This window comes from Fonsecaea monophora, assembly GCF_001642475.1.
Source record: "Fonsecaea monophora strain CBS 269.37 chromosome Unknown Scaff24, whole genome shotgun sequence".
In the NCBI taxonomy this organism is placed as follows: Eukaryota; Fungi; Ascomycota; class Eurotiomycetes; order Chaetothyriales; family Herpotrichiellaceae; genus Fonsecaea; species Fonsecaea monophora.
Window position 1 is genome coordinate 77,720 of NW_019173955.1, and position 19,152 is coordinate 96,871.

General features: G+C 53.3%; 9 protein-coding genes across 9 annotated transcripts; 5 read left to right on the top strand and 4 right to left on the bottom strand.

Moving 5' to 3' along the window:
• Window positions 1-109: 109 nt before the first annotated feature.
• Window positions 110-1,120, bottom strand: AYO21_04317 (hypothetical protein; the record flags this gene model as incomplete). Its single annotated transcript, XM_022654290.1, has 1 exon — window positions 110-1,120. The coding sequence occupies one exon, from the start codon at window positions 1,118-1,120 to the stop codon at window positions 110-112; it is 1,011 nt and encodes a 336-aa protein (XP_022513327.1).
• A 375-nt stretch (window positions 1,121-1,495) lies between these two features.
• Window positions 1,496-3,863, top strand: AYO21_04318 (hypothetical protein; the record flags this gene model as incomplete). Its single annotated transcript, XM_022654291.1, has 5 exons — window positions 1,496-1,587; window positions 1,725-2,019; window positions 2,073-2,280; window positions 2,331-2,362; window positions 2,415-3,863. 5 exons carry the CDS (start codon window positions 1,496-1,498, stop codon window positions 3,861-3,863), a joined length of 2,076 nt encoding a protein of 691 aa, XP_022513328.1.
• Window positions 3,864-4,230: 367 nt separating this feature from the next.
• AYO21_04319 (hypothetical protein) lies at window positions 4,231-4,847 on the top strand (the record flags this gene model as incomplete). Its single annotated transcript, XM_022654292.1, has 2 exons — window positions 4,231-4,313; window positions 4,376-4,847. The coding sequence occupies 2 exons, from the start codon at window positions 4,231-4,233 to the stop codon at window positions 4,845-4,847; spliced, it is 555 nt and encodes a 184-aa protein (XP_022513329.1).
• Window positions 4,848-5,805: 958 nt separating this feature from the next.
• AYO21_04320 (hypothetical protein) lies at window positions 5,806-7,062 on the top strand (the record flags this gene model as incomplete). Its single annotated transcript, XM_022654293.1, has 1 exon — window positions 5,806-7,062. One exon carries the CDS (start codon window positions 5,806-5,808, stop codon window positions 7,060-7,062), a length of 1,257 nt encoding a protein of 418 aa, XP_022513330.1.
• A 380-nt stretch (window positions 7,063-7,442) lies between these two features.
• Window positions 7,443-7,947, top strand: AYO21_04321 (hypothetical protein; the record flags this gene model as incomplete). The annotated part of the gene is made up of 2 exons (XM_022654294.1): window positions 7,443-7,805; window positions 7,861-7,947. The coding sequence occupies 2 exons, from the start codon at window positions 7,443-7,445 to the stop codon at window positions 7,945-7,947; spliced, it is 450 nt and encodes a 149-aa protein (XP_022513331.1).
• Window positions 7,948-9,253: 1,306 nt separating this feature from the next.
• Window positions 9,254-11,084, bottom strand: AYO21_04322 (hypothetical protein; the record flags this gene model as incomplete). The annotated part of the gene is made up of 3 exons (XM_022654295.1): window positions 9,254-10,047; window positions 10,159-10,818; window positions 10,883-11,084. The coding sequence occupies 3 exons, from the start codon at window positions 11,082-11,084 to the stop codon at window positions 9,254-9,256; spliced, it is 1,656 nt and encodes a 551-aa protein (XP_022513332.1).
• A 1,871-nt stretch (window positions 11,085-12,955) lies between these two features.
• Window positions 12,956-13,582, bottom strand: AYO21_04323 (hypothetical protein; the record flags this gene model as incomplete). The annotated part of the gene is made up of 1 exon (XM_022654296.1): window positions 12,956-13,582. The coding sequence occupies one exon, from the start codon at window positions 13,580-13,582 to the stop codon at window positions 12,956-12,958; it is 627 nt and encodes a 208-aa protein (XP_022513333.1).
• Window positions 13,583-14,264: 682 nt separating this feature from the next.
• Window positions 14,265-15,431, top strand: AYO21_04324 (hypothetical protein; the record flags this gene model as incomplete). Its single annotated transcript, XM_022654297.1, has 1 exon — window positions 14,265-15,431. One exon carries the CDS (start codon window positions 14,265-14,267, stop codon window positions 15,429-15,431), a length of 1,167 nt encoding a protein of 388 aa, XP_022513334.1.
• An 830-nt stretch (window positions 15,432-16,261) lies between these two features.
• On the bottom strand, window positions 16,262-18,844 carry AYO21_04325 (hypothetical protein; the record flags this gene model as incomplete). The annotated part of the gene is made up of 2 exons (XM_022654298.1): window positions 16,262-17,839; window positions 17,906-18,844. The coding sequence occupies 2 exons, from the start codon at window positions 18,842-18,844 to the stop codon at window positions 16,262-16,264; spliced, it is 2,517 nt and encodes an 838-aa protein (XP_022513335.1).
• Window positions 18,845-19,152: the final 308 nt, after the last annotated feature.

Sequence of the window (19,152 nt, forward strand, 5' to 3'; positions counted from 1 at the left end):
CATCCCCGAGGCAGTAGTGATCCTCGTGAGGACTACGACCGGCGGGGTGCGCGTTGAACAACCCAGCCAGCCAGCCGTCAGCAATTGAATATCTTCACTCCAGCTCTGTTCAGAAGCCTTCAATATCAAGATCGTTGAGAAACTTGTCGGCCTGCGCCTTCGCCCTCTGTGCGGCAATCGCCTTGCGCCGCTCCTCGATTTCTTTCTTCCTCTGCTCTTTCTTCTCGTCCCTCTCCTTTCGTACTCTCTCTGTCTCGAGTCTCTCCTTCTCAAGAGCGTCCATTTCTCGCTTCCTCTCTTCCGAATCTTGACTGAAAGTGTAGAACCCGGTGCCTTTGGTCCTGATTTCGGCGCTGGCGTCGTAGTGTGTATCCGGAGGGGGAGTGGCGGATTTGTCCCGTTTCTTCGCAAGCTCGGCCATGCGCTCGGCAATGGCTTGGTCGGGGTTGAAAGCCTGGTGTTGGATAGTATCTCCGTAGAGAACGTTACCCGGCATTGACGGTCTCGCAGAGAGTCGCTCCTCTTCTTCGGCGGCGTTGGCCTGCATCCGTTTCCTTCGTTCTTCACGCGCAGCTTGCGCTTTTGTCCCTTTCCTGAGGCGGCCGAACTCGTCTAGATACTCCACAATCTCTTCTTCTCCGACTGCACTGCCGTCGTCGGAGTCGGAGCTGTCAGAATCACCTCCTTCACCATTTGCTTGATCCTCCGCCCATTTGCGGTCGAAATCGACCAGACCGCGGTTGTCATAGTCCTCCTTGCCGATGTATTCGCCGCGCTTCATGGCATTGTACAGACGGACTTTGTCCTGCATCCTCCTCTTGGATCTGTGCAACTCGGCATCGTCGACCGAACCGATATCATCCCGGGTCTTGTGGCGTTGCTGCTGGCCATCCTCGAGGTCGGCTGCGGACCGCTTCTTGACATTCTTGTTGTGGGTGGTGAAGATGTCCGATTTCTCCTTGGAAGGACGCGATCGGCCAGACGTGTGCTTGGCTTTGGCAGAGGATGAGCTGGAGATCAGTGACGCCAAGTTGGTAGAGAACGCGAGAGAAGTGGATGATGAAATTTCCTTGGCTTTGGTCTTGGAGGCCTGCTTGATGCCGTAGAGACTGTCGGCCATGACTCCTACCTTTTGGCTGTGAGGTGATCTTTTACCAGGACAGCGACTCCATGTAAACGCTGGAAATAATCACATGCAGGGCAGCGAGTGGGAGGTGGAGATGATCACCGCAGTCGGAGAACCAGATGAACTGACAGGCATGCAAGGCTGTGACATTCTACGCTTTTCCTCTTTTGAAACACGGAGGGTCGGACGATCGGGCTCGGTGGAATTTCAGTCCGTACCTGATATACTTGGTATTCTACATCGTCACCACGTCCCTGCTCCTCCTCCTTGACTACTCTTTGAGGGCGAGCTCTTTGAGAGCAGTTTATAAATGCTGCTACTCAAAGTAAACCCAGAATGCGTCTCTCTCGGTCATCTAGTAAGCGCAACATGACACTGTCCGAGGAAGAGCGACAGGCCCAGGCTGCTCGTCGCCGGCGAGAGAAGCCTCAGTTGTCTTGCAACCTGTGTAGGAAAAGAAAGTGAATGCTGCCCTAACCCCTAAGGGTGCTGATGAGCTTACCCAGGGCGAAAATAGGTTGAAGTGTGACCGTTGCCAGCCCTGCCACAACTGTTCGCGCCGGGGATTGGCTGAATCTTGCACTTTTCCCAACTCCAGTCTACTAGAGCCAACAACGACAAGAATCCTGGATCAGTCGATCCCCTCTGATGTCAAGGACCGAGTCAAGCAGCTCGAGTCCCAAGTTGAATACTTGATGGGTGCCTTGAGTCAGGACGAACCTATCCCACCAACATTAGAGGACAATGTGCTCTTGATCCAAGACCAAACCCACCAGCAGGACCACTATCGCCAGGATCCAGAGCCTATTGTTGATTCAGCAGGGTGGCTTCAAATCTCTCAGGGCAGAGATGACTATGTTGGGAGTGCTCATTGGCTGGCGATTCTGCAAGGCGTATGTTGCCTTTGCAAGAACTTGCAGTCGCACGAAGCTGATTTCCACCTCAGATTCCTGCCTTGAGAAATGTATTTCAAAACAATACCTTTCTCACCAACAACGAGGACGACCTAAACAATAGAGCAGCAGAGGAAGAGCCCGACCTCCTGGGATATTGTGGCAAAGCCAGTAGAGAAGATATTCTCGGCGCCATTCCTTCAAAGGGCTTCGTCGATGCTTTGATGACCGTGTGCTTCGTCAACACAGATAATGAAGCAAGTCGGTCAATTGATCCACCTCCAATCAAGTCTTTATGCTAATTTCGATAGTGCTTGTTCATCCCCCAACGTTTCAAAAAGAGGTAGGCGTCCAAAATACAACTCCCCGCGCTCCGCTTCTGATATTGGTTGCAGTACGACAGCTTCTGGGAGAATCCGACGTCAGTGTCTACCATGTGGATTGGACTCTTGTTTGCACTGATGTGTTTGGCCGTGCAGTATCAGCAATTCTCATCGAATGAGGAGCGGCGGCTGCAAATCGCAGACGCTCAACCGGAACGCCTAGTCCGATTATATCGTCAGAAAACCATCCAGTGTCTGGTTCAGGGTAAATACTGCCAAGGTCCACGATATGCGGTGGAAACCATGTTGCTCTATTTATTCATCGAGACATTGAGGGAAGGAGAGACCAAGAGCCTGCAGGGCCCGTGGGTGCTATGGGGAAGTCTTGTTCGCATTGCTTTCCGAGCCGGCTATCATCGTGACGGATCCCACTGGCCGACAATGTCCTGCTTCGAAGCTGAGAGGCGCCGCAGAGTCTGGAACATGCTTGTTGGGTGGGACATGTATCTCTCCATCCAATTCGGTTTGCCTCGCATGATCAACATTTCGCTCTGCGACACTGCGGATCCTAGGAATCTGTTTGAGGAAGACCTTGACGAGGATATGCTCGAACTACCCTCTCCTAGGCCAGAGTCTTCACGGACCATAGGGCAGTTCCACGTTGCCAAAAATCAGCTCCTCAACATCTTCGGGATGGTCAATGATCTTACCATGTCGGTCAAGCCTTCTTCGTATACCGAAGTCTTAAGACTGGACAAAGTGCTTACCAGTGCTTACGAGTCGATTATCCCCGTTTGGAAATCTGAACCACAGGCACAAGACCTCCCATCGCTCTCACAAGCCCCTGCCACCATCAGTGTGCGTTGCACTTTTCTCACCTTTATCTACCACAGAGCGCAGATTGTTTTGCATCGCAAATACATGTCCCTAGGCAGAAACCAGGAACGATATGCACACTCTCGCAAGGTATGCATCGAAGCTGCCCTCGCCATACTTCGACATCAGTGGGCCTTGTATCTTGAGACTCGAATCGGTGGTCAGCTGTGTCGTCATGGTTGGAAATTCCTGTCGCTACTTGTGCAAGACTTCCTATTTGCAACCGCCATACTCTGTGCCGAGCTTGGGGAAGAGATTTCTCTGGCTAGTCCAAGTGCTGCCGTCGATGTGCAGACGTCAACTGCTGGCTGGAACGGTGGTGGCGATACTGACTTGCGCGACGCTGTGTTTCATGCCCTCAGCTCATCTTATATTGTGTGGCTGCAATCAGACGGCTCGTATTCATCGCAAGAAATCAAGACCGTGGTAGCAGCACTCCGGCATCTGCTGAGTAGGGTGCAGGCAATTGGATCTTGCCCGTCGAGGGTGAGCGCCTCGAGGCCGTCAACTTCTCTACCCGGGACAGACCCAGGAATTGATGAGTTGGGACATACGCAGTCGCAGCAACGGGTAGGCTATGGTCCTGAAATAGACAAGCCTACAAGTGGTGATGTTTATTGGGGGCTTGGACACTTTCCCATATGATTGTTACAAATAAAGGGTCGTCTATTTCAACCAGATGATACTGATGTGGATTGTGTTGATTCCCTCTTTAGGGAAAAACTGCGGTCTTTGTCTTTTTGCTCCGGACTAATTAATACGGAGGATCATTACATCATCCGGAGCTCCAGCCGGAACCATATTTCCAGCTCTGCGCGAAGCTCCATGAGCTTCGCTCAATGACGTCGATCGTTAACAAAATGGTTCGACTTCCGGCGCGCTCCATGGCTATAAGAGTCCGACTCATTCCACAGACCGACTCTTTCTTCCCAGTATAGCTCGGTGGTCTATCGCTATTCAAAGCAGTGCAGAAGAAGTAGCTCCAGCTAACCACTCTCAATCCTCATCAACCATGTCTGTCGATGCATTTGCAGCTCTCCGGAGAACCCAAGGAGAGGAACTTGGGAGACTTGCAGAGGAGCATTTCAAGCATGAGTGAGCAAACATACGGCCCTCATCTCATGCCTATGCAGTCAAACTGACTGACTATGACATAGTCTACGAGAAGAAGACCGTGACTTACTGCGGTCGGCCGCATCCAAAGCTTCCAGACATGCCCTCATCGGCTCCCTCGCAGGTATTGCGCTAGGGGGTTTCCTCGCCTTCCGCCTACGAGCAAACCGCAACGCCATGTTTCAGGCCTTCCGCGCCGCTGAGAAGCCCACGCACGTCCGATTCGCAAGCGGTCGCGAAGAGGCTATTCCGGACATCACTCCTCTGTTGCAGCCCACACCTCTGGGAGATATCGTGACCTACACGTTCTTCGGCATCGCGGGCCTATTTCTGGGTGGGGAGGCCGGTTTACTGACCGGGTCGTGGTCCGCGAGGAGAGCCATTGCGCAAGACCCAGCTTGTCAAGAGAGGATTCAGAGGGCGGTTCGGTCCTTTAGGGCGGATGTGCTGAGGAAACAGCTCAAAGAGCTCGAGGCAGGGAAAGAGGACGGGTCAGAGGAGAGCATTTGGTCATAAACCGGAGCGTCAAACATGTTTGCTGGGGGTCCTTGGGACTGGGAAAGTAGGTAATGTCATGCATGAATGGGGACTAGGATAACACTTTCACAAATGTGCAAACACATCCACCATCATTGGATCTGGGCTTCTTCTCCTTCCGGTCGCGTGGTTACTGTCTGGTTTTGTTTGCTAAGCACGAACCTCGGATTAGATGGAGCTGATACGTTTACAGGCAAAGAGCTGTATCAACAGCCTGGGTCAAGGTTCCGGGATTGCCACCTACATTGTCCAGATCTACCATGCGTCACGGTTGAGTCACTGCGTATGACCTTTATCATTCCATGGAGTTTGTTTGATCCTGCACCTGCAGGCACATCACTACAAAGACATAACCCCTCCGACTAGCAAACGGAGCAGCGCATTGAAGGAACAGACCCTGCTGAATAAATGGAGCGACGCTTCATTCTATTCACAAAACTGTCCATATTTTGAATGCCTCTTTCAGGTGACATTCCTCCAGGTGACCTGGAGGCACCCTCATTGACGAGGTCTCCCGGATCTTGTCGAATGCCACAGTGATGACGACGACGGCAACGGCACTGCATGAGCTCTTCACTCGGAATTCTCAACATCAGTGCCTAGCCTACCATTCCTTTCGATCCATCGTCACCAAATTAACTATCCGGGCACGGAGGCTGTGTCACAAGCGAAGCAGAATCATATCACCCGATACTTCTATCGCTATTTTCACCACTCCAAGTCACTAGAGTGACACCCAGACACACACATATTATACATATTATATATATCTCCTCACCCTGGCATACTCTGGATCTTCTTGATCTAATATCAATGCTCATCCTCTTCCAGCTTCGACCTGTATCCATCGAAGACGCCATCCTCTCAGCTAGCCTTTTGCCCATCTTTCCAGCTCAGACATTCAGGAAAGGCTTTCAGAATGTCGACCACACACAACATGGATGTCAAAGTTGTCGACAAATGGGGTGATCTTATTCTTGAGGTTGGGGCTTCATTGCGCGTTGATCTGTCAAGTGAAGGAGACGGAGAGCAATTTTCCGAAGTTGACCCTGAGCAGCAATCAGACAGCGACAGCGACAGCGAACAACCCCTGGCGCGGAGTCTCAGACAAGATAGAACACCATCTCCGGACAGCAGTGTCGCCATCACAGACATTCCTCTGCGTATCCTTGTGTCGTCCAAAGTCCTGACTATGGGGTCCCTTGTTTTTAAGGAGATGCTGCATGGGAGCTTTGCGGAAGCGCAGCTTCACTTCAACCAGGTCGATCCGCCAACATTATCACTGCCAGAGGACAATCCCCGGGCGACACTGCTTTTCTGCGAGATCGTCCACTGCAGCCCCAGCGTTCATCACTTCAAAGGGTACAAGACTCTCCATGAACTGGGTATCTTTGCAGACAAGTACGACTGCACCCGCTCTTTGCGGTCTTGGTTTCGCGGCCAACTGTTCAGATTCGTTGGAGCCGGCCTTGACTATTTCGACATAGACGCTCTTCTGAATGAGGGCATGAGTGCACAGCAGATGCTCAAGCTGTGCTTTCTCATGAACGATGCCGAGATGTTTGCGCTCGCATCTAAAACGGTCTACACCCACGTTAGCCCGTCCGAGATCAGTCCCAAACTCGAGACTCTGTATGAGGATGAAGTGCCTGAGCGCCTGGTTGACCTCCTATGCTCTTTTGGACGCCACTCTATCCACGACTTTGCCGGCATTGGCCCCGCCCTTATTGCGCATGTCTCTCGGCAGCACAAATGGTATGGTTATTTCGCTCCGATTCCCTGTGAGACCACACAAGAGGAAGACGAGCTCGATCACTCCCAGGTGACCGGGCTTTGCTATGGGAACATCGTCAGGATCGGCGTCCTGGGCGCTACACTCGCTTCCCTGTCACTGTTGCCATCCAACGATCCCGAGGTCGACTCCAAGCGCTCGCCGGTGGCCATGCTGCGCAAACTCCAACGTCTGGGCGAGATTGATTTCGGCGACAGGAAGATGTGCTGTCCCAAGACTGCGCGCTGCAATTGCGGCCACGATCTCGACATCAAATTCGAGCTCGACAAGAAGATCAAGGTGGCAAAGCAGAAAGCGCGTGGCATTTGCCTGGGGTGCGTGAAGGATGACACAGAGCCGATATCCGACTTCCTTCCCAGCCACAATTCACGCTGTGAAAGGCATGTGTCGTGGGGTGAATGAAGCCTCAACCACGATATGATCTTGCAGCGATGAGAGGTACATTGGGGTTAATGGAACAAATGATTAGCTGGATATCGAATGGGGAGGACACGAATCGCGGGTCCGTCTTTGAAGCTGTGTCTGCGACTCACCTTGGATGTGAATTTCCTCTGTTAGCCTCCGACATCTTCAGCTGCGACTGTCAACATCGATTTCATCGTCATCTTTAGGCAAGTCTGCCGTCAACTTTGACAATCGGCACTTCCATTGTGACAACTTTTCCGACCCTCACCTTCGCGTCACTTTCCCGTCAATTCCTTTATACCCTTCCGTCCCCAGCCTGTCACAATTCTACCTTGCGCTCTACCTTTCTGTTCGACAGACCATATCACCCTCACGTCATGGCTTCCCTGGGAGAATCGGAAGTCGTCCTGGTCGATCCAGACGGCGACCTGATTTTGGAAGTTGGCAAGGAACACGACCTCACGGAAAATAACGTCAAAGTCTCGCAAAACAACAAGGGCGACTCGGACACAGCCCAGCAGCAGACCGCCAAGTCAAAGGTCCTCCGACTTCGCGTTTGCAGCAAGCTCATGATCATGTGTTCTCCCGTGTTCAAGGCCATGCTGAACGGACCTTTCTGTGAAGGCCGACTTCCACTGAATGCTGCCGAACCACCGATCCTGAAACTGCCGGATGATGAGCCGGTGGCTATGGGGGAACTGTGCAAGATCCTTCACCACAAATGTGACATTGATGTGGATGTATTCCCTGCCTGCGCTGTATCAACATCAATAGCAGCCGAACATATTGATCAAGTGCAAAGAGCATAACGCCCGACTCGCCACGGGCGCGTTCGTGGACTGGCGCCGGGACACGCGAGATTATGCGACCTTGGAGGACTAGGAGGGTTGGAGCCATGTCCGCCCTCGATTTCAACAGATGAATGAAAAATAGGAGATGTGTACCAAGCGCGACTCGAGACCGTGGTCTACACCAGCGGAGGGAAATACGACGAGAAAACGCACAGAACTTCAACAACGAAAGGGTCAAATGGACACAGGAACAGAGGAGAGCTGTGAGCATCTTTTTCGGGAACCGGTGGATTGAGGACGGTCGAACTTTCCAGAGCTTTGAACACATATCGAGAGACCACGCTTGGGTCTTGCTTGTGCCTTGTGTTTTGTGTCCCCGAATGGAATTGAAATCGCGTGTGTTTTGCGCCGAATTCGCCGTGGTGTTTTCCAGGGTTGGAAGGGATGGGAAGGAATGATTTTTACCGGCGCCGTGACTCCTCGGCTATGAGGCTGCATGCACTACCAGACTGCATCTATGTACTGCCGGAGCGTCGGTACTATGTACTTTGTACATTTGTACTCTAGTTTCCTGGGAGAAGACGAAGGGCGTCCTTGTCGGTTATGTACCGGTAGTGAGCTCTCTGGAAATAAGCGGCCGGTGCCGGCATTCGCAGTCGCAGTTGCAGTCCCATCCCGTACCACGGAGTAAGCGGGACAGAGCACCTAGGGTACATGTACCGAGTACCTAGCTCGCTAGGTATGTGCGTATGTGGGGGGACTGTATGTAAGTGCATGTCGATCACTGCGGTATCAAGAAACCCAGGCTTGCCGGGAAATTCAAAAAGGGGTTAAGAACACGTACCAGTAGGTAGGTAGGTAGGTAGGTTAGGTTTATGTACGAGTACGAGGACCAAGTACCGAGTATTACTACGCTGTCAAGCTGCAACCTGCATCCCGTACGGAGTAGTAAGCTCATAGGTGCCTCGAGGCGCCTCTCTCCTTGTCCTGCTTGATACTCATGGATCCACATATTATGTATGTGTCACTTCTACCGAGCACCGAGTACGCAATGCCCTCCCTGCATGGCCATGTATTGGATTTGTCCGTAACTCGCTCACTCGTCATCGTCAACTCGTCCGCTTCGTAGATCCACTCAGGATTGTCATTCTCATGAGTTTACGGGGGGCCACCTCCCCCCCAATTTCCCCAATCTACTCCATAGGTACATCTCCTCTTTCCCCCCGGCGTTTCAACAGGTCCCACTACTGGCGCAGCGCGCACAGCCAAATCATGTGCCCTCCCCCCTCTCCTATTTTCGCTCTTCCCTTGTATCACCTTGTCTACCTGGGTTCGGTGGAAGGGGGGGCAAGAGAGGGAAAGGCTAACTAACGCGGTTCACGACCTCTCTCAAAAAATCACACCTCGCCCTTCTCCGTCCACCGGGGATCCACAACAACCATATCGTCTGGATTCTCCACATGCTGGACACCCTCGGGATCGACATCTCCCTGACTGCTCGAGCCTTTGTGGTCGACCTGGACGATCGTCTCGGCGGTTTCCTGGCGAGCCGAGGACTCGTCGAGAACGTGGCCAAGACGACGACGATAGGGCAGTCTGCCCGCGACGCGGACGGGGTCGAAAAAGGACTTTGAGGCGGCAAAGATCTCGTCGAGCTCCTCGAGGCTGCGGCCCGCGGTCTCGGGGAAGAAGAAGTAGATGACGGGGACGAAGGCGGCGTTGAGGGCCGCGTAGACGATGAAGTAGCGGTAGCCGATGTCGGTGAAGGCGACCGGGGTGACCTCTGCGACGAGGAAGTTGAACAGCCACGACACGGCCGTCGAGATGCCGCACACGGCGGCGCGCAGGTGTGCCGGGGCGATCTCGGACGCGTACAGGAACGGGATCCCCAGGAACCCGATCGTGTAGACCACGTAGTACAGGTACAGGAAGAAGACGGCCGCCTTGAGCGCCGCGCTGTTGTCCGGGTCCGATACCAGCCCCGTCAGGCACGCCATGCACGCCGCCATCCCGGCCGAGCTGAATAGCATCAGGGGCCGTCGCCCGAACCGGTCCACCGTCCACGAGCACAGGCACGATCCGAGGATGATGGCGAACTGCGACGCCGCCGCGAGGATCCGAGACACGGTCGCGTCAAAGTGCAGGTCGGATTCGTAGATGGACGAGGCGTAGTACGTGATTGCGTTGACACCTTTGCGTAGGATTTGTGAGCCAGGTCATTTGTTCACGTGGCGTGCACGCCATCTCAAAGGGAGGCTCCAGCTGGATAAGGACAAAAGGAGACCCGGGGGGGACGACTTACCAGTCATTTGTAGGAAGATCTGTACAACCGCAGCTAGCAAGACCCGGTGGAATGTCCTTTGTGGTCCCATTGTGAACAAGGCCCTGAGGGAGAAAGTCCCGGCGAGTTCGAGCGCCGCCTGGATCTCGCGAATCTCCTTTTGGACCTCGTCGTCGTGTGCGTCGACGTTGTGGAGCAGACCGATGATATCTCGCGCCTCTTCGACGCGGTTCATCTTGACCAGCCAGCGAGGAGATTCCGGCAGGGTGAAGATAAAGGTCATGACGATGACGGAGAGGACGATCTCAAAGGCAAAGGGGAACCGCCACGACACAGAGCCCGAGAAGTAGGAGAAGCCAAAGTCGATCCATAGAGCCAGCACTAGGCCCAAGCCGCAGAAGATGCCAAACGCCGAGACATGTTCGCCGCGACTCTCGGCCTTGGAAAGCTCAGACTGCCAGACCGAGACGGTCGCGATGATGCCACCTGTTCCCAGGCCCACGACGATGCGGGAAACGATGAATTGCGCAAAGGAGAACGAGGATGCCATCAAGATGCCCCCGACCATTTGCACGGCGGTGGCTAGGAAGATGGTCCATCGTCGTCCGAGGACGTCGCCTAGAAAAGTGCATGCTAGAGCCCCGAATGTGCCACACAGGGTATACAGGGCGATAACGGTGCCTGGAGGAGCAGTCAGTCACCAAAGTGCGCGAGATAGCCTGATAATTGCTGGCTTGGGCCTGACCTTGGATCGTAGAGTTGTAATGCTTCTGCGCGCCAGTTGTGTCAATCACGTCCATCTTGGGGAATTGCCTGTTGAAGGACGGCGTGGTGAGGACTCCGCCAGCCACGGCCTGGTTGTACCCAAAGATCATGACCGCGAACATGGCCAAGGCCCATATGGCAGCGTTGAGCCCGCGCCCACGAAGGCCCCAAAAGCGTTTCATGGTGATGAGAACGAGGTTTAGAGCTGTAGAAGGGGGACAAGCAACCTGGTTGCGGTGTCTGGAATGTTTTTGAATATCCTTTCCGCCAAAAGAAGCCACGGATATGAGACAAAGAAGCGATCTTCTGAGTCATACGGCATCGCACTTGTATAATCCCCAGCCTGCGAATATATCGAAGCTGTGCGGGCAAATTCCAGCTCTCTTCCCCGCTTCAACATATGCCCTCTTCCAACTCTGGGAAGAGGATGTAGATCCCCCAAGTCGGTTGTCGGATAATGCTTCGCAGACATTGTCAGCGACGACCTGTATACCTTGCGGGAGTAGATGCGGAGAACACGCATGAATCATATGGCGGGGAGAGATCCACTCGGATTAGCTCTACCTTGTTGGTGGCCTGCTTGTCTGCTTCAGTTCATGTTGTTGAGAAAAGCTCCGTGCTCGGGAGCGAAAAAGCTTGCCTCGGGGTTAGGGGCAGGGATTTCGACTTTCAAAGTATAGTGAGTTGTATTGCCGTGCCATTGGACAGCACTTACAGGGCGTCTCTGTCAAAGCTTACCGACGAGACTGGCTCTGCTCCGTTCTGTCCGGCCGGTTCTCGTTACGAGGACGACACTCACCGCAAGAGGCAGAAGCAATGCAGTAAAGCCTCACTGTTGTGGCTAGCAAGCCTCCTGAAGAGCTGAACCGCTTACCAGACATTGGCTTTCCGTTGATGGCAGACATGATCGGCCACTTTTTGGTGTTTGGTCCTGTGCCACCCATTTGTCGTCAACTTGATTTGATTTGATTTTCGTAGATGGGGGGTCCTTTATACTTTCACTAACCACATTGGAACTAGGGTCCTCGCATAGTCGGCTCTACGGCAATTTGGACCCAACAGCATCACTCAACAGAGACCAACATTGTCCTTTTGTGAAAATTGACCAAGTCCTCTCTGTCTTTATGTCCCTGTGCAGAAAACAGCGCTGACATATGTAAAACAACCACGATGGTGGAAGAATCGATGTCTGATACGTAAGACGCTCGCAGCCCGTAGCCCGGTACGCCATCTTGGAACCACCAACAGCGAAAATCGCACTGATCTTCATTCCTCTCGGCCACGACACCGACTTGTATGGCCCAGCTGACGAGGATTGCGGGATTGCGGAGTCGCCTCCGTGGTCGATTACGCAAATTAGCCCTGTGGAGGTTGCTGACCGACACACGCTCCCTGCAGACAGGAGCAGCGTACGGCAAATCCTGATCAGACGCCTTGCGAGTTATCCGGGCACAGGCTAACCCCAGAGTCTGCCCCATGGTGACATGCCTGGTGGAGTGGATTCGACCGTCATTGATGGATGTGCAACGAAAGCCACTCGCAATGCACCAGTGCACAACTCCACTGGATGCTTTTACAAATGGTCCTTTCTCGGCGTCTGTGTTCGCACGCAGTCACGAGATCTTCGAGGGCAACAAAGAGCGGTTCTGCGCCTCTATGAATATTTTCTCTTTCCCTTGCTTGTTCGTTGGAAATTTCTCAGGAGTAATTCTACTCTTCTAATTCCTTGTATCTAATCGAGTCTTGAGAGTGCTTCTCTTGGGTCTTACGCATCTTGTTCAGCCTCTAGCCACTCTAGCATGTCTAGCAACAAGTCCTCTCTGAGATCGCCTCAACGCCACTCCGTCAACGTATCCTTCTTTGGCACATGGTCACATAACGGCCTCACCTCATGGTATAACGTAAATATATACCTGGCTGAATCTCTGTCCAGGTGGTGCTCGAGGCTTCGCCAACGCTTTGGATCGTGTGGCTAACTTTCGACACCGCTGGCAGGTGTGAATGAAGCCTCAAACACCATGGCCATAGTCGACCAGCAAATCGGAAGGGCTTGTCAAACGTAGCCTCCATGTTTTGCAAAATGCATGCCTGCCGCGAAATAGAACAACTTTGCCGCAACCATGAAGTTGTCCTTGTTGGCCCACTCCAACAACTTCTCGTAGAGTTCGCTCAGCGGCACCATGACTCTTTCAATCAACTCGCCGTCATCCAGTCTTTGCTCGGGCATAAAGTCTTGCTCGGCATTCAGCTTGACTTCGACCATGACCAACTTGATCGTGGCATTGGTCATTCCAGGATCACTCGACAAAATCGGCGACACGTCATAGACCTTGCCGTCATAGCCAGTCTCTTCCTTCATCTCTCGGACTGCCGCTTCCTCGGGCGTCTCGTGCTCGTCGACCAACCCGGCCGGCCACTCGACGGTGTATTTCCCGACCGGCGGACGATACTGGAGGACCAACATAGTGCTAGGTGGTTTGGAAGGGTGCACGAAGATGTTGCCCATGGCCACGGCGTCAACGCCAGACTTTGAGGTTGTCTTACGGATGGCAATCTCCCAGGTGCGGGGAGTGCCTGTTTGGTCTATGAAATCGACCTTCTTGAGCGTAACCCATCTCGCCTGGGCCGGATCTAGATCGGTGATGGAGACGATCTCTGGCTCCTGTGTCTTGGGCGACATGGTGGAAATGACGGACAGATAGCTAAAGAGTCGACACAGGAAAGAGAAAGGAGTGATACGCTAGGCAAATAGAACCCAGGAGCGAACGGATTGACCACCAGGGGGAAAAGATATGAAAAGTCAGACGCCCAGGAGTTCGGTTTAAGCATCTCAGTGACGCCTTGGCAGCCAAGACTTTCTCTGGGCGCGGCGAGTTAATCTCGACCTCCACTTACCGCTCGACCGCCTACTCTACCTCAGCTACCCAGTTGCATATCCTATGAGGAATCACTTTCTCTGCAGAGTGAAAGTGCGGGACAAAGGGTGAACGAACACTTCATTGTGCTCCCTGCCCACGAACAAAGAAAAGAATGGGTTGCATACAACTAACTGCCCTTGAGCGCCTTTCTACGCGACAAAGAAACGTACTATCTGTCCTGTGGCTTGTCCTCGGACAAGGAGTCGATGTCGGGGTGTAACATGATTTTCGTAACAACTTGATGAGGCTGTGATGTCGCCCTACTCGACGCTGAGCTGCCTTGACATTGCCTTGCATCACTGCCTCTGCCACTGCCTTACAACATGGGACAGGGTCGCCGGGTACTTATAGTCCCGTAGAGCATGCTCTCCAGAGATTTCTCCCCATCATCCGACATCTTCTCTCCATACCACCATCAGATCTTTTACAACAAGTCCATACACGATGAATACTGACAACGTCCCAGATAGTGCGATGGCTTCCAGCAGCACTCCCCCTCTCGACTGGGATCTGAGCGATCGCCTCGTCACGACCACTCGACCTCAGACATACGAGGTCGCCGCCGACGGTGATGCCTATTTTCGAGCCCTCACAGAAACAAAAGATCACGTTTTGATACGTGTCTCGACCGAGGCGCTGAGCAGGAACACAAAGTTCTTCAGAGAGCAATTCAAGGCAAGCTGGGCTCCAGAGGGCGGTAAGTTTACAGCCGAGAATCCCCTGCATTTCCTGGAGCGTTTGGAACCGTTCGTGTTGTTTCTCCACGTCGCTAGTGAGGACGATCCCCTCCCACCCGAAAATACCTGCCTCCTGAGAGACGTGGCTGTGATGCTTGACAAGTACCTCTTCGAGGGCAAACTCCCCGCATGGTTCGAGACGATCCTCACGTCCTTCATCCCCAACAGTTTCCCGTTCCCCAACAACGTCGAGAGCTCCAGCATGGTGTATGGAGATACAGGAATCTTGTTGTGCACAGCCTTGCCAGCGATCCTCCACTCGGCGTATCTGCTGAACCTCCCGGCTCTTTTCGCCACTGCTTCGCGCCGCATGATGTGGCAGATGACGGCCTACGACGTCGACGAGCTCCTCCCGGACCACATGAAGGCGCTGATGCCGTGGGACTTTATCCGGGGCTTCGAGTCCGAGGTGGTGAGAGTGCGTGACGTCCTGATCTCCAATCTCCCCCACGTGTTCTACCCGGACCCGCACGGCGAGGCCCAGTGGGGATGCCACGACTGCAACCTCGTCTCGCACGCCGAGCGCTGGCACCACGAGGTCATCAGCAGGGCCGAGTGCACCCAGGCCGAGCGGCTGGGCGGCGAGGTGCAGCAGAGCCTCGAGAGCGTCTTTGCAGAATACGTCCACGACATGACCAAGCTCGAGCGCCTGCGCGAGTTCGACCAGGTCGACAACCCCGCGAGATTCGAGTGTGGCCGCTTCCGCCTCCGACACCTCGACGTCTCCGAGAACGAGATCCTCTTCGAAGCCTACACCGCCATCGGGGGCTTGTGCTTGCCGTGCATCCGCGCCGGCGGTGAGTTCGCCTTTCGCCTCCATTGCGACCAGCACAACCTCGATCTCAGCAAGGAATCGTCAGTACGCAATAAATAGCGGAGAGAGAGGGCTGAGCATAATCATCATGTCCTGGGGGGAAAGTTCAAGCGTAGTGTGATGAGGTCGCGAATGGCGAAGGGAAGTATGGGTGCAGAAAGACGTGAATGAGAAATGAAAAGGTGTAGTGAGTGCATGCAGAACGTGTGAGAGCGACCCCAGACTCTGCGGGGCTTGGGATGGTGCTGTCAGGGTGTAGGAGCGAGAGGGAAGTAGTAGTAGACGACAGGGGGACGGGTGAGACACAGACAGATCATCTGGAGAGAGCTGGATGAGAATTACTCCTCAGAAAATGTAATACAAGATTTCCTTTTGTGATAAATGACCTTGGCCCTAATCTCCCTTTGCCGCGTAGGTCTATAATAGACGAACCACAGTACCAGTCTGCTTCTGTACCAGAGGAAACAACAACCAGAGAGAGAGACCTCGGCTTGAGAAGGGTGAATCGAGGCCTCCTGTTGTCGTGCAGACACGGGAAGGTCACCATAACTCTTCCTATCTGGATAATATCAGACAGGACGGTAGAAGGAGACATCACAAGGAATCTCGGCATCCAGTGAGGAGATTTCTCAACAGAACCGTGGTCAGGACCGCACTGATACGCAACCTGCACAATCACCGTCCTCACCACCGTCATCGGCTGAAGAAGCCAGCTAGAATGCCACATGAGACTTCTCAGGGTCGATCTAGGATCCTGACCTAGGGTGGGGTGGAGATAGGCCGTATATCTCTTCTGCCTGACCATGATCGGACACAGGGATGCAATGGCAAACGATGCCGGGACTCGATGTCATATCCCATTGTCTCAATATGTTGAGGTCCTTCTCCCCTCAGTCGTCTTCCTCTTCGTCCACATAGCGTCGATGGGGGTGGAAGGGGCGCAAGGGTAGTGGTACATTCAGCCGACCAATATCGAGGTTTCCGCACCCTTGAGGACAATCCCAGGTGCCCTTATGTCTCAGGCTTTCTTCTGATCGGCGGTTCTGCTCAGTGAACGAGTGGTATTGTGATTCATCTTGACAGTCCACGATCTCGGCCAGGAAGCTTCCGGATTTCCAGCGCCCTCCTTGCAGAAACGAAGTTGGCGTATCGGAACACGCACCTCTGAGGCAATTCCTCACATCAACGGCCCATGTAGCAGCTGGAAAGTCAGCGATAGGCGGCCCTTCTAACACTCGGTCTGTACCACCAACCCTCCAGCGCGAGTTAAGCAAACAGAAATGGTAGTCGATCCAGGCTCTACCATCAGAGTCGCGGACTGGAGGAAGTGCTCTTCGTCCTCGGCAGGGCGGCTGGCTACATGACCTCGTTCGAGTCCCACCAGTCACACGCGAAGCCCTGTATTCCATAAGCATGACGGGTCCCGAGTCATCCTGAGAACCGTTCACGATATTGATGAAGGGTTGTCTTTGGTAAAATGGCACCTGTCTGAGGTCCACAGCTTCGGTGACTCGTTGTCTCCTCTCGATCCTTGTCCAGCAGCCTTCGTCTCTCTCCAGCTCTGTGGGAAGCCAGGCAATTTTATCTGGGAGACGAGGTTTGTCGCTAAATGCACCAGGAAGCAGATGGAGTTTGTACACATCAATTGTCCAATGATGGACGATTGTCAAACTCCAGTCTTCTGGCGCTGGTCCGTAGATGAGTCCTGTCACCTGTGCTCCCCATCCCCCTCTTTTTTCAAGAGCCTGGACACCTAGATCTCTCCAGATACCACTCTCCCGGACACCATACTGAAACAGGTCCAGCCCTGCTTGCTGTATCATCTCAGCCCAAGTATGAACTCGATGCAGCATCCGTATGAAGTCCCTTGGTGATTTCCACCTATGGACCTGTAGATAATGAAGTAGTGGTGTCACTAGCCACTCTTCGGGCCCATAGTTAGAAGCGTCAGCAATCATCGAAGGGTCGGCGCCGTTCTTCAAAACGCCGAGTCCAATATCGAGCCAATCCTTATGTCTCTCTAGGTTATGCGATGCAACGCAGTGGAGTACAGTTTGGCCACTGTTGTTCCTGAGCAGCGCAAGTCTCGGATCCATCGCTTGCATTCCGACACACCTCAGAAAGGCTGTAGCATCCAAACGAGTAAGCCGCGAAGCCAGCTCAAACCTCTCCTCAAAGGTGCGAGAATCAAAGCCTGGTAATTGATTTTGTAGTACAACTTCCAGCGGTTCTACCCGTCTGCACAATTGCAACCATATATTTCGAGCAACTCCGAGTCGAATGTTGTCGGTCATATTCGTATCAATGTCCGGGTCCTGCAGAAATAATCGATACATTTCTCCAGTTGCTCCATCGTTGACCAAGCTGTACCAGCTAAGAGCATGGCTTAGCCGTCTCCCATGGTCCGGGTAAGTCGTCTGACTGAGAAGCCATTTGCAAACTTCCAGCTGTCCATTTTCCGCAGCATCCTATATATGTTCTTATAGTCACCATGGCTGCACTTTAATCGTTACTGCCGCAAGGGAAGTGCTTACCTCAACGAGCGTCCGCCAACGATCGTCCCCTGTGAACCCACTGCCATATGTGGCATCTAGCAGTGTTGCTTTGCCGCTCTCAATGAGTCTCCTGACTCCTTCGAGATTTCCGCTCCGACAATATCGGAAAATGAGGGATGTGTCTGGGACATGATTGAAAGTGCGCAAATATATAGACCATCCGCACTGAGCCTGGCTAATGGCAATATCGAATATCCGAGCTTTGAGAAAAGAGGGAAGTCGAAAGGTAACCTGGAAGCGTGGCTTGTTGTTCTTTGTTCGCTTGGACCAATGAGAGCGCCCCAAGGCACGATCGTTGGCAGTGAAAGGACGGCTTGCTGTAACCGCATCTGTTCGTGCCGGTGACAACACTGAAGATTGGCCCAGCACTGTCAACTGTTGTGAGAGACTGATGGTCCCAGCGGAAAGCTGATCTTGCAGATTCCTGATCAAACAGCCATGACGAGCCAACAAGTCAGTGTGCGCTTGATCTCGGCGCCTCTGTTCCTCGCCCAGGTACATCATGTATGCGAGTTCGAGCGAACTTTTGGCCTTTTCCAGCCCGTCGAGCAGCTCTTTGACATCACGCTGTTTGAACGCAGTATATATCCTGCCGCCTATCTTAGCGTCTCTTGCGAGGCGGTCATCCATCCTGTCGATAAGCTCCTGTATATCAGCCGTGTGCAATTCGCATTCGGCGATGCAGCGTGCGAGGAGAGCGTCGCTGGCGCTTCCCTGCTGTCGACGTTGCTCGAGTTGCCGTAGTGCCAGAGCCATTGTCTCCAGGCCAAGCTGGAGTCTGGCAACTATTCGAGGTGCATCACGAGCCGCGTGGTACATCCGTTTCAGCTTTGCAGCGCTCTCCACGAGCTGAATGCTCAATGAGACCAGGCCTGCTCCACTGGCGGCAATGCCAAAAATCGCTTCAGCGCCAGACATTTGTGAGGGTGATTGATAGTTCGAAACCCAAATGAAATTGATACCACTACTAGTAAACGGAATTGTAAGTGAGGTGAAGAAGAGAGTTTTATCGATAATAAGCCTGGCACTGATTTGCTGCCTTCAAAATATATGTATAGGAAACTTCTAGTTGAAAGTGGCAGGGAAGGTGTACAGTGGTTGGTTGGGATTGAGCCACGTCAGTCAGCAGCGTCCTAGTCGCTTTGGGTCTAGCTAGGGGTGGAAGAACTCACCACTAAGGCTCGGCCGAAGCTGCAAGCTCGTAAGGCTGACTCGCGATGTGCCTC